This window comes from Ylistrum balloti, unplaced genomic scaffold, assembly GCF_031769215.1.
Source record: "Ylistrum balloti isolate Yb309-2 unplaced genomic scaffold, AGI_CSIRO_Ybal_v1 Utg369672, whole genome shotgun sequence".
In the NCBI taxonomy this organism is placed as follows: Eukaryota; Metazoa; Mollusca; class Bivalvia; order Pectinida; family Pectinidae; genus Ylistrum; species Ylistrum balloti.
In genome coordinates, this window is record NW_026781917.1 from 461,648 (window position 1) to 476,638 (window position 14,991).

The 14,991-nt window shown below is 37.6% G+C and overlaps 1 protein-coding gene across 1 annotated transcript; it reads left to right on the plus strand.

Annotated features, from left to right (window-relative positions):
* The first annotated feature begins 1,812 nt into the window (after nt 1–1,812).
* LOC132562906 (heat shock 70 kDa protein 12A-like) lies at nt 1,813–11,355 on the plus strand. Its single transcript, XM_060227688.1, has 5 exons — nt 1,813–1,826; nt 4,220–4,560; nt 4,828–5,049; nt 5,793–5,937; nt 10,222–11,355. The coding sequence occupies exons 2-5, from the start codon at nt 4,237–4,239 to the stop codon at nt 11,280–11,282; spliced, it is 1,752 nt and encodes a 583-aa protein (XP_060083671.1). The 5' UTR covers nt 1,813–1,826; nt 4,220–4,236; the 3' UTR covers nt 11,283–11,355.
* Nucleotides 11,356–14,991: the final 3,636 nt, after the last annotated feature.

Sequence of the window (14,991 nt, forward strand, 5' to 3'; positions counted from 1 at the left end):
GTTATTTATCACTAACAAATGCTAGAAGGATGAAACAGCTGTATGGTGCGAGAGAGACAGAGAGAGAGAGAGAGACAGAGAGAGAGAGAGAGAGAGAGAGAGAGAGAGAGAGAGAGAGAGAGAGAGAGAGAGGGGGAGGGAGAGAGAGAGAGAGAGAGAGAGAGAGAGAGAGAGAGAGAGAGAGAGAGAGAGAGAGAGAGAGAGAGAGAGAGAGAGAGAGAGAGAGACAGACAGACAGAGAGAGAGAGAAGGGGGAGGGGGGAAGGAGAGAGAGAGAGAGAAGGGGGAGGGGGGAGGGAGAGAGAGAGAAAGTGAGAAAAATAGAGAGAGAGAGAGAGAGAGAGAGAGAGAGAGAGAGAGAGAGAGAGAGAGAGAGAGAGAGAGAGAGAGAGAGAGAGAGAGAGAGAGAGAGAAAATTACACGGTAAGTTGATAACTATGAATAAGAAGTGACACGATTTATAGAATTCAAACCTTCCACCCTTTGTATTATGCTGATAAGCACTAATATAAAAATATAAGTTACAGTTGATATTGAACAATAGTATTCTGTCAAAGCTGTCACGTTGTTCGATCTTTATTGTTGAAATTTTGTTTCATTGAGAACAAAATAAGAAATTTTCATGCATGATATTCAGCTACTTTCGTTTTGTGTTTCTTTAACACTACATTCCTCTGCAGGTACATGAACCGGCACGTTTCTTATCTGAACATTTACGCGCCATTCATAACTGTCAACGTTGGCCTATAAATCCGTTTAATTGTCATTTACAACGTACATATATGTATACAACTATATTAATACACTTTTTGACAACAGCTTACCTGGAGTTAATATAAAGCGTCGATGTCGATGTAAATATACATGCACTTGCATGAATGTATGTATTTATCCAGGAGAGTCAATATTAACGGTCTGTTCATGTGTCAATGTTAGTTCTGATAATACCCAAACAAGGAAGGTTTGGATAACACACACACATATATATACAGTGTATATTAGTAACACACTACCGAGCCCAACTCATCGGTGACAGTGCAGCACTACTGTTTAAATCGACAGACTAGAAAGTCACGTGTTAGTTTTAACTTGGTTTGCATTGGCTCCAGGTTTGTTTACTAAACCTTAAAATCTAAGCATATATTTGATGAAAAAAAACCGAAGTCTGAAATTATGCAGTGTTAATATGTTATCAATAGAGCAAAATCATGTGATATGATTCAATTTAAAGACAATTTTCACTTCATATTTGAAGAAATTTCAAATGAAAAATAAAAACAGTATACTGAAGTTGAAATTGAAATCTAAAATCTCTATTACATGGAGATATTTGATACATTAAAAATTCCTATAAATTTTTAAATCATTATGAGGCTTTAAGAAAATCATTTATTTTCAGACGTTTAATGCTTGTCAATATCTACCTTCAACTTTTGCGAAATCACGAACTCCCATTGGTGCCCCATATTGCAATAATTCACCGCTCCCTGTTACCTGATAGGATTCCGCCAGGAGACAACTTTCATTTTCTTTCGGTACATCTAAACTGTGAACTTATTCTGAACATCATTATAGCATAGTACTTACCTCGCGTTGTCGTGGAATAAAATGCTTTTCATTTAAGTCATATCCTTATTTCAAACACGCAAATTACACGTAAACAACCGGAATACCCCTTTGACTAATAATAACCAGCCAATCGAAATGCGTTATACGAATGAGTCGCGGCGAAACTCAAAAACGAGGCCGTGTACACATTGGGAGCGAGAAATTTCCTCCTGTGTTGTGATATGACACCTGTTTATTACTTTAACCTTTTTAGATCGGTAAGTTGTATTCAAAGAGTTAATGTATACTACCTCTAGCAAGAAACTAGACGATGTCAGCTACAAATGTAAAATGATAAAGGTACTGTAGACATTATAACACCTTGTACCACAGCAATTGAGGCACCTTGGGGTTACACTTAAGTACAATACCTTCCAGTAAAATGTTATAACTATTGATGATACTAAAATTGTTCTGTAACGGATTTTAGTATATTTATTTTGTGTACATGCCCCTTCAAATGACATATGTGATAAAGATTATGCAGGATAATTTGAAATGACAATAGATTTTTACACATATGTACGTACACGCGTGTATATGCTAAATGTATGCCCGTTTTATTTTTAAATCCAATATCTAAATATCGGTAAAATTCAGTAAATTCTGTTCAAACCTACCTGTCCTTTGATGGGGTTCTCATTCTACTCAACATTGATTCTGACATGGTGATACAATATCACTTATAAGTGCATGAGATTTTGTTTAACGGGTATACTTTCAGTTTGCATAAGCAGGAAGTAATAACTACAATGTACTATACAACTTGTGTACAAAATATCGTGACGACCTTTGCGATTAGGTTACAAAGACAGATGTCTATTGTAAGACAATGGTTTCGAGGTCACGGCTGCCCAAATGTTCAGGTATTTCCTTAAAATTTAAAAGTTGATGTAAATCTTAATTATGTAAATAGGATTTTTTTTGTTTCGCTACGTTTTTCCAAATTGTTTCGCGAATTATACCTCTGTAATCTTCGGGCAGTCTTTTAACAGTGAATCGCTTGTGGCTTGGCATGTGTGATTTAAAAAAGCAGCATAAAATTATGCGTTTATTTGATTTTAAGGACTCAGTCTTCCCAAACAACCAAAATTTCATTAAAACCGCTTAAATCCTCTATTATTTAACTGTTTTGAAGACTCTGCTTTATACTTAAAGACGAAAATTTCTTGTGTTTATTTTTTTATTTTTAGAAATTCGGAGAGTGGTTGCTGTGCTTAACTTTTCCCAATTGTCCCCCAAATATCCATTTTTTCATATGATCAAGAAACAAAATGAAATATTTATTGTCGGGTCCAGAATATCAAAAAAATGGATCCACCAAATTAAAAGTTACGTATTTTGAACTTGCGGTTTGGGGTGATGATTCATGCAAACTTCTGTTGAATTCTACTAAAGGCGACCAGAGTTATACTCAAAACAAAAACTAGAGCCACGGGAAAATACATTGAAATCGCTGACTCCAATAGCCGAATGACGACATCAACTACTCCGTTACAAAATGTAGAGCTACGTGTGTAAAACATCGTGTCTAGTGCTCAATGCTATGTACATACCATAAATAACGAAAGTTTATAAAACACTGAAGTCAAAGATAAACCTTGGAATTCATCTTATATTGAATTATCTCCTACTTTTTTTTCAAATATGAGTTTCATGATCTTTGATAAACTTGTGTTGAGACTTTATTGGACCCTTTAGTGATTCCGGTGAAAAGAGTGTGGGAATCCATTGAGCTCAATTTTATTATTAATTGATTTTTCTGATTAATGTACAGTATAAGTGATATCACGTAAAACAAATTCAGGCTGAAGGTTTTATCTTTATGAATTCATGGCACCACAGCTTTTTATTTCATTTATTTATTTATGAAGCTTGACGTGTTTCATGCTCGCTAGTTTGCCTGTTGGTTTCGTTGTTGTACACCTTATTCTAATTAGGGAATGTGGCATTACTTACTTGGAATGACCAAGATTTACATGGATGGTGGGCGTAGTCGATAAAGCAGAAGGCGCTTACTCTTTCGGAAGACCTGGTCTTATTCTGTTTGGGTTTTTTTTTCAGCAGTCTCCGTGTAAATTTTTCTCTTGTTCATATATTCCCCTAAATTTAATGAATTTGAGTTTGGATTATGATTATGTTGACGCGTTATTTTTCTTGTTTCTTCATGGTGGGGCTATAAACAGAATATGTGGTATTATTACAATGAATTGATGATATCACCTAGCCATTTTGGTGTTTTGTACTGTTATGTAAACTTCGATCAGATGTAATGTTGACTGCTATACACATGTATGCAATTCAGCACTGTGATTTTAAACTTTTGTATGTGAATATAATGTACAGTATCGTCTACTTTTTTTCTAAAGTTATCCTGGATTTTTTTTTATCGTCCCGGTAGACGTCATTTGAAACACTCAGGTGAATTTTTGGCAATCTTTTGAATCGATTTCCGAGATTGCTGAAAATTGCCGGAAATTTCCAACGAAATGTACGAATTTGCAGACGACGCAAGATTCAAAACAGAAGTTCAACTCACTTATATAATGTAAGCCTTGAATACTAAGAATTAAAACAATGATTTCATTAATATTCCATTGTGTTTCCCCAGAAAATGTAAAATTCAAGATGGCCGCCTTACATCAAGATATTAAAAGACAAAAGTTGATGGTGGCCGCTATCGACTTTGGAACGACCTACTCGGGCTATGCATTTTCCTTTAAAGAAGACTACAGAACCAACGCCCTTCAGATTTCTGTGAACCAGAGCTGGACTGCAGGGTCAAGGAGTCTGGTATCCTTCAAAACTCCGACCTGTATTCTGTTCGACAAAGATCAGAAATTTGAGGCATTCGGATACGAAGCTGAGGACCAATACTCCGAATTAGCTCTAGACGACATTCATGGCGACCATTACTTCTTCCGGCGCTTCAAGATGACACTTATGGAAAGAGTATGTTATTATAAATCAACGACTGTTAAAATACTTAATTTGGAAATAAATTGTGATTTATTGTCACCTGTTATTTTTATCAAGTTTACATATATATATTTGCGAACGTTATAAAGAGGCTGGTACATTAATACAAATTCTAGATGTATCAGTATATATCCAGTGTAGGGATGAGTGAAAATCGTAAAAAAAAAAAAGATAAATTATGTATTTACAGTAGATGACATCTTACCAGGTAAATTAATACCGTGATATTTTTGGTAACAGAATTTGCAAAGAAACACATCTCTGGTGTCGGAAAACGTGACCAAACAGATGTCAGCCAAGACGGTATTCGGCGAGTCGATAAAGTACCTAAAGGACCACTTACTGACCACACTGGACACACGTGGAACGACCGTGGTCAACTCGGACATTCACTGGGTTCTTACTGTCCCTGCCATCTGGAAGGACAACGCTAAACAGTTCATGCGGGAGGCAGCAGACTATGTAGGTTCAGATGTAACTTTTCAGTAATTGACTGTCGATTAATTTCCTGTGCCCATGACACTGCAATAGTTCGTGTCATATACACAAATGTATTAAACACATTATCATTTAGTTTTTATTTAAGCAGTGCTATTTGCTAAAGTTCTTAGATTATGATATAGAATGTTTAATTAGAGTAAATAATTTCACTTTTTTATGAAGAAAACGGCATCATATGAGAATTGTCTGCCTTCTACACTACTAGTTACACTAGACACGGTCAAACGAAGTAACACTTTGACGTCACATTTACCACGTGACTAATCACCTCATTAATTTTAGCACTCATGTTTAGCGAGTACTTTCTACTGCCTAAAAAGAAATCTCATGACACATTTGAGCGGCGTGATCTGGTTGGTAGTGTTATTTAGATTATGATGTAACAAAATTTAACAAAAACCGAAATCGTGACCAAAAGCCTTTAATGAACATTATACATGTTAAAAAAACCCACAAAGATATGAATTTAGCAACATTAACACTATATACTGAGAAAGAGATACAACTTCCAGGAATCCTTAGGGAAAAATAGATTCAAACGAAAACGAGATAAATCGAATTCAAGCGGTCGTCAGTTTGATTTTCTAGCATTCAAATATAAACACGTGACACAGAAAGTATGTTTACTTGCATATTAAATTGTTTTTCATGTAACTATCTTTTTCTATAATCACTTTCAGTTCAAGTTTTTGTTTTCATTGTAGGCCGGTATAAAAGGGGAACAACTCACCATCTGTCTTGAACCGGAAGCAGCATCTTTGTACTGTCAGTATCTACCCATAGACAAGTTAAAAAGCAATGTGTCTTTCAAGGGATCAACGTCAAAATACATGGTTTTGGATTGTGGAGGTATAGTCGGAAGTTATATTCTTTCTTCGTTGATTTAATTAGGGTGATAATATTACGTTACCTTGATGTAATACACCAGCCTTAGGCTTACCTCTATACAAGCCATAGGCTTACCTCAATACAAGCCCTAGACTTACCTCCATACAAGCCTGAGACTAACCTATATACAAGCCCTAGGTTCACCTCTATACAAGCCCTAGGCTAACCTCTATACAAGCCCTAGCCTAGCCTCATCTCTATACAAGCCCTTGGGTAACCTCCATACAAACCCGCTGCTAACCTCTATACAAGCCCGATGTAACCTCTATACAAGCCCTAGGTTCACTTCTATAAAAGCCCTAGGCTTACCTCTATACAAGCCCTAGGCTAATCTCTATACAAACCCTAGGCTAATCTCCATACAAACCCTAGGCTAACCACTATACAATCCCAAGGCTAACCTCTATACAAGCCTTAGGCTAACCTATATACAAGCCTTAACCTTTATACAAACCCGAGGCTAACCTCTATACAAGCCCTAGGTTCACTTCTATACAAGCCCTAGGCTAACCACTATACAAGCCTGATGTAACCGCTATACAAGCCCTAGACTAACCAATATATAAGTGTTAGGATAATCTCTATACAAGCCTTAGGCTAACCTCTATTCAAGCCCGATGTAACCTCAATACAAGCCCTAGGCTAGCCTTTATACAAGCCCGATGTAACCTCTATACAAGCCCTAGGCTAACCTCTATACAAGCCCGATGTAACCTCTATACAAGCCCTAGGCTAGCCTTTATACAAGCCCGAAGTAACCTCTATACAAGCCCTAGGCTAACCTCTATACAAGCCCGATGTAACCTCTATACAAGCCCTAGGCTAATCTCTATACAGGCCCTAGGCTAGCCTCTATACAAGCCCGATGTAACCTCTATACAAGCCCTAGGCTAACCTCTATACAAGCTCGATGTAACATCTATACAAGCCTTAGGCTAACCACAATATCAGCCTTAGGCTAATCTCTATATAAGCCCTAGGCTAACCTATATTCAAGCCCGAGGATAACCTGTATACAAGCCCTAGGCTAACCTCTATTCAAGCCTGAGGCTAACCTCTATACAAGCCCTAGGCTAATCGTTTTACAAGCCCTAGGCTAACCTCTATACAAGCCAGATGTAACCTCTTTCCAAGCCCTAGGCTAACCTCTATACAAGCCCGATGTAACCTCTATACAAGCCCTAGGCTAATCTCTATATAAGCCCTAGGCTAACCTCTATTCAAGCCCGATGTAACCTCTATACAATCCCTAGGCTAACCTCTATACAAGCCCGATGTAACCTCTATACAAGCCCTAGGCTAACCTCTATACAAGCCCGATGTAACCTCTATACAAGCCCTAGGCTAACCTCTATACAAGCCCGATGTAACCTCTATACAAGCCCTAGGCTAATCTCTATACAGGCCCTAGGCTAGCCTCTATACAAGCCCGATGTAACCTCTATACAAGCCCTAGGCTAACCTCTATACAAGCTCGATGTAACATCTAAAAAAGCCTTAGGCTAACCAAAATATAAGCCTTAGGCTAATCTCTATATAAGCCCTAGGCTAACCTCTATTCAAGCCTGAGGCTAACCTGTATACAAGCCCTAGGCTAATCTTTTTACAAGCCCGAGGATAACCTCTATACAAGCCCGATGTAACCTGTATACAAGCCCTAAGCTAACCTCTATACAACCCCTAGGCTAACCTCTATACAAGCCATAGGCTACCCTCTATACAAGCCCGATGTAACCTCTATACAAGCCCTAGGCTAACCTCTATACAAGCCCGATGTAACCTCTATACAATCCCTAGGCTATCCTTTATACAAGCCCGATGTAACCTCTATACAATCCCTAGGCTAACCTCTATACAAGCCCTAGGCTAACCTCTATACAAGCCCGATGTAACCTCTATACAAGCCCTAGGCTAGCCTCTATACAAGCCCGATGTAACCTCTATACAATCCCTAGGCTAATCTCTATACAAGCTCGATGTAACATCTATACAATCCCTAGGCTAATCTCTATATAAGCCGTAGGCTAACCTCTATTTAAGCCCGATGAAACCTCTATACAATCCCTAGGCTAACCTCTATACAAGCCCGATGTAACCTCTATACAATCCCTAGGCTAGCCTCTATACAAGCCCGATGTAACCTCTATACAAGCCCTAGGCTAATCTCTATACAGGCCCTAGGCTAGCCTCTATACAAGCCCGATGTAACCTCTATACAATCCCTAGGCTAATCTCTATATAAGCCCTAGTCTAGCCTCTATACAAGCCCGATGTAACCTCTATACAAGCCCTAGGCTAACCTCTATACAAGCCCGATGTAACCTCTATACAAGCCCTAGGCTAATCTCTATACAAGCCCTAGGCTAGCCTCTATACAAGCCCGATGTAACCTCTATACAAGCCCTAGGCTAACCTCTATACAAGCCCTAGGCTAACCTCTATACAAGCCCGATGTAACCTCTATACAAGCCCTAGGCTAACCTCTATACAAGCCCGATGTAACCGCTATACAAGCCCTAGGCTAACCTCTATACAAGCCCGATGTAACCGCTATACAAGCCCTAGGCTAACCTCTATACAAGCCCTAGGCTAACCTCTATACAAGCCCGATGTAACCTCTATACAAGCCCTAGGCTAACCTCTATACAAGCCAGATGTAACCGCTATACAAGCCCTAGGCTAACCTCTATACAAGCCCGATGTAGCCTCTATACAAGCCCTAGGCTAACCTCTATACAAGCCCGATGTAACCGCTATACAAGCCCTAGGCTAACCTCTATACAAGCCAGATGTAACCTCTTTCCAAGCCCTAGGCTAACCTCTATACAAACCCGAAGTAACCTCTATACAAGCCCTAGGCTAATCTCTATACAAGCCTTAGGCTAACCTCTATTCAAGCCCGATGAATCCTCTATACAAGCCCTAGGCTAACCTCTATACAAGCCCGATGTTACCTCTATACAAGCCCTAGGCCAATCTCTAAACAAGCCCTAGACTAATCTTTATACAAGACGTAGGCTAATCTCTATACAAGCCCTAGGCTAATCTCTATACAAGCCCTAGGCTAACCTCTATACCTGCTAACGTTGCTAGGTTGGCAGGTTAGATTGCCATGTTTTCTGATTCGAGCAGAAGCATTAGAATCTAATGCTTTTGCATTTTGTAAACTTTATGATAGAATTTGAATATTGTCCTGCCTTTACTTGTTTACAACATCATCGGTATCAAACCTTGGGTGATTTAATTACAGTTTATTTTTACTTCTAACCAACTACCCCCTTCCCTCACCTCCATCACATCCCTCCTCTATCCTGCTCCTCACTTCCCCGTCATCATTATACAATGTTGTTTCTCTACAAAGAGTTGTCGTTGATGACACTCATAGTCAGAAAGATTTTATGATGTTTGGCATTGTTCTCGTCCATTTTATCAAACCAAGAACTGTACAAAAACAAAGAAGACAATTTATCAAAATTCTTAGCTTCTAGATTAAGGAAGAGATAACATATTATTTTCGTTTGCATGAAAAACATTAGAAAAATAAGTTCAAAAATCCTTTGTATCTTCTAAGAAGGCATTAATTTATTTATGAAAAAAGTAATAATGTTTACAAAATAGCAACACGAGTTTATTTGAAATATTTACCTCAGGTCAAATATATCCTGATATGAGTAGTGCGTTGATTGATATCGTAATAAGTTAAACATACGACAATTCAAATGAAACAATAGGCCCACACGGCCTGTATAGTTCACCTGGATTTTAAAGCCCAGCAATGTCATACATACCTATAGGTTGGGTATTTCAAATATTTCCAAATTTAAGCTTCATCAATAACCGCTTTGGTGGAGCGAGACTAATGGGTAAATTCTGATATCATGACTGTCGTTTGATTCCCACTAACAGTTTATTTGGTTATCGGGTTGGTATCTCAACTTTATACAAAAATGTCCCAAAAATAATGTCCTTTGCGATATGCAACACCCAAGGATCTATTCTTACATAACGAATGTGTTTATCTCTTGATGTCAAGCAATTCTAAATATAAGGTCATGGGGTGGGGATTTCAACGGTTTCAAAGATATCACCCAAAAATTAAGCCCAGAGGGATTGGGCGTCGCCTAAGGGTCAATTATTACATCGTGGATGTATTAATGTCTTGATGCCTAGCTTTGCTATATATGATTAAAGGAAGGGTTTCATCTGTTTCAAAGATATAACAAGGAAACTTACGTTTGATTGCAGGAGGAACTGTCGACATCACAGTACATGAGAAACAGTTGGACGGCTCATTGAAGGAGGTTCACGAGGCAAGCGGTGGTCCATGGGGCGGCAAATATGTAGACGAAAAGTTCACCGAGATGCTGGTCAATCTCGTCGGAAAAGAAGTGATGGAGGCGTTTGCAGAGGAGAACAAGGCTGACGTGTTGGATCTATATAGGGAAATTGAAACTAAGAAACAAACTATCAAACCGGAAATGACGGGGAAAGTAACAGTGAAGATTCCAGTATCGCTTAGTGAAACATATAAACGACTAGCAAAAGAGAATATTAAAAAAGTAATAGAATCCTCTAAGTATGACGGTAGAATGACATGGACTGGCGATAAACTCCGAATGGAAGCCGATCTATTTCAGGAGCTATTTATGGACAGTAAGAATAAGTTGCTATCACATTTAGACAACATGTTTCAATTAAAAGATGTGTCGGATGTCAAAACTATTGTGATGGTAGGAGGATTTTCAGAATGCGAAATTCTTCAACAAGCAATGATTAAAAAGTTCGGTCAATCTCGCAAACTTGTCATACCGGAAGACGCTGGACTAGCGGTGCTAAAAGGGGCCGTTTTATTTGGACACAAGCCACAGACAATTACACAAAGAAAAGCCAGATATACATACGGTATCAATATATCACCAGCGTATGACGAAAGAACACATTCACCAGCACGGCGCGTGACTATTGACGGTGTTGATAGGGTCAAGGACGTATTTAAGAAATACATTGAGAAATGTCAACCCCTTGGAGTTGGAGAAGCAGTCACTGGTAGACACGTGACAATAAAAAGAAACCAGCGGGAGATGTTGCTGAAGGTGTACGCTTCCGATGATCTTGATCCAATGTATGTGACGGACCGGAACTGTGAATTCTTGGGAAAGATTGTGGTGGAACTTCCGGAGTCCAAGGAACGCTTAACTGTGGAAGTGAGTATGATTTTCGGGGAGACGGAATTGATGGTAGAAGCAAGGGAACAGTCTGCAGGACAGATAGCCAAGACTCACCGGGCATATTTTGACTTCTTGTGAATCATATTATTTCTTAAAAATCTATTTTCGAACTTAATAAAATTATCATAAGTAGCATGAAATGCTATGTATCTAGCACAAAATGAATGTTATTTGTTCAAAATTTGTGTATTTTTTAAATAGATGTTTTACTACACAATAAAAAATACATTACATGGCAAAACCGACTGATAATGTTTGTTTTTATTGACTGTAAATAGATGAAATTGTGATGATTAAGACTCACTTGGCTTATGCAACCGTTAGATTGGAATTGCAGCAAAGAAAGCTGTTAACCATTTTCACCCACTAATTTGGATTTCTGAGTAAATCTAGATTATCAGTCATCCGTGACTGGCATGCATGCTTGTGGATGATTATGACTGCACTTGAATTTCGTTTTATGATTAAAGCTATCTATTTGTTTTCAATTTTCCCTCTTTGCATCAAAAATATTAATTTTTATCAAGAAATTTTAAAAATGTGCACATGTCGAGCTTGTCGTCTTTATTTAGATAACTGGCGTAATGTATTCACATTTATTTCGGACTATTTTCAACCTCGCGTAGAACTTTTCAATTGGCCGATCGACAACGCAAAGATAAGCACGCCTACCGAAAATAAAGGGAGGTTACTCTTACCATCTCCGACAAACAAAGTGTCGTCAGCATTCAACGTCATTCCCAATGATATCGGACTTAATTATACTTCTAACGTGTCGTTGAAGAAAAAAACTAAAAGCAAACGGTTTCGAGTCTGGGTCATACTTTCAACGAGCGTCCTTCCAAACAAGAGACGATGATACAGTTGAAATTAGTGGCCATGTTTTCCCCAGTCAGCGGAAAAATTTGGGGATATACCCGTTTTCAGTCGAATATTTATGAGGTTTTCCTTTTCAAATAAGGTTAACATGGCAAATCACTGCATTTATTCACATATTTTATTGCATAAATTGTATATACAAATGGATTGGGCACAAGTTTACAAACTTATATAAAGCCCGTTCCAAGATAAATAACAGACACATATAAATGCAAAAGATGACCTATTCGAAATTTACAAGATACAATTATAGAGACAGAGAGAGAGAGAGAGGGGGGGGGGAGAAAGAGAGAGAGGGGGGAGAAAGAGAGAGAGAGAGAGAGAGTACATCTACAAATGTAGTGAAAAAGGAACAATAGCGATATGGTCTAACCCAACCCAGGTGACAATCACATTCTTTATACTATTCCACTCTTCCTAGCGTTCAACTTGTCAATGTCTATCAAAAACCGTGCCACCGATGTCCTTCTCCTTGGTCCATGCTGATCCTTCTGGAAATAACATATCTCAACCGATTGTCACCCGAGTTGGGAAGGAACGATTATAATTTACTATAGAGTATAATTTAAAACCGGTTTGTATTTATAATAAATCTTTGGGTGGATTGGCATATAGTTTCGTTTTCCTGGTTAGTCAGCTCGGAGTTTCCAAATAATAGAAGGTGGAGGTCTAGTGGAATGAAATCATTAAGCTCACGATAAAGTTGTAGGCGTTGGTAGGCATAATTATTACATACAAAAAAGAAGTGATGAGCATCTTCGATATAGTGTCCACATTGACAGTGTTTATAATTAATTAAGTTAGCATGAAACAAGTCATTATTTAAAGTACTGGATCTGTTACGTAATCTGGCATGCAGGATGTTAGTTTTTCTATCACCAATAAGAAAATAGGGCGGAATTCGAATGTCTGTGTTTTTACGGAGAGAGTGTTTAAAGACCGAATATGTTTCACTTTGTCGGATATCGTGATCTAACTGATTCCAAAGATGAATAGTAGAGGGAAAGAAAGAAGATTTTGTGAGTTGTAGACGGTAGTTTGGTATGGAGTAATTATTGGCATTTCGAAGGTTATAGGGTGAATTTTCTGAGACTAAGGGGGGAAGAAGAGTGGATAAATAATCAGGTGTTAAGTTATTTTTGATTTTATAAAAAAGCTGCAATTTCCTTCTAGAGCGTCTAAAGCAAAGTGGTTCTAACCCACATTCAGAATATAAGGAATCTCTGCTCGTATAAGATGGTAACCCCGTAATCACACGAGCAGCCTCTAATTGAAGTTTTTCTAATTTGTCTGCGTCACCGAGAGTACATCCATCCCATACCTCACAGCAATATTCTAATAGTGGAATAATATAAGAATTATATATTCTATACAATGTTTGTCTACCTAGAATAAATTTAAGTTTTCGCAAGATACTAATCTGCTTAGATACTTTTTTACAAATGTCCTCAATATGACTTGTCCATTTACAATTCTGGTCAAATGTTACCCCCAAATGCTTATGATTATCTACAAAATTCACACTAACATTATCAAATTTTATATCTATCGCGTAGTCTAATTCGGAATTATGGATAAGTAATGCTTCTGTTTTAGTTGGATTAAACTTTACTAGCCACTTTCTCGCCCAATTTTGAATTTGTTCTAAATCATCATTTATTACAGTTTCAACGTTGTAAGGGGATGGGTTCGAGTATAATAAAGAAGTGTCATCGGCAAATAATTTTGAGAAACTCTGAAGATTATCGGTTAAATCATTAATATATAAAATAAATAATAGGGGACCAAGTACTGAGCCTTGTGGAACACCCGCATTAGAAGATTTAATAGAGGATTTAGAGTTACCCACGCAAACTTGCTGTTTTCTTTCACTTATATAATTAACAAGCCAATTTAAAAGTTTACCCCGAATACCATAATTTGCTAGTTTCACTTCCAGACCCCTGTGCCACACACGATCAAACGCTTTCGATATATCGCAAAAAACTAAACATGTAGGTTGCATTTTTTCTAGATTTTCGCATAAAGTATGATAAATTTCGATAAGTTGATGTACTGTCGAGTGACCAGGTTGAAAACCAGATTGGAACTTGTATATCAGTGAATTTTCTAGTAAATAGTTATTAAGGTATTTTACAACTAATCTTTCAAAAACTTTACCAACAGTGCTTAATAATGAAATTGGCCTGTAATTAGCAAAATTGTGTTTGTCCCCTTTTTTGAATAATGGTATCACTAATGCATGTTTCCACATTTTAGGAAAAACCCCAGTTTCCAGAGAGGATCTAAAGATGAGAGATAGTGGGAAAGCTACTGATACTGCTGTATTTTTTAACATATTATGACTGATTGTGTCTATACCAACAGCTTTATTCACATTTAAAGATTTAAGTATGTCAATTACGTCCCTCAATTCAAAATGTATATCTGATATTGTCGAGTCTGTCCGTAATTCTACCGTCGGAGATTCTATATTAATGTCGTCTATAGTAGAAATGGAAACAAAGTAATCATTTAAAATATTAGCTTTGCCATCATCGGTCATTTCAATGTTGCCATGAGTATTTCTAATAGGGGGTATAATGTTTGATTCGTCTGAAGATTTAACTAATTTACGTACAATTTTCCAAAAATTTCTAGGATTTGAATTCGAGTATCGATCTAAAATTCCATTTATATCAGCATAAAAAAATTCTTTTGTTCGTTTCTTCAAGTTATTCACATGATTACGTTGTTTCCGAAAGTTAGATAAGTTGTTGTTGGAGCGGTTTGATTTATACAATTTCAACAGTCTATTCCTTTTCCAAATTTCACGTCTTAAATTTGAGTCAAACCAGGGTTTGTCATTAGGTCTAACGGTCACCGTCCGAGTCGGTATACATTCCCTAGCTATGTCTAGGTATCGCGT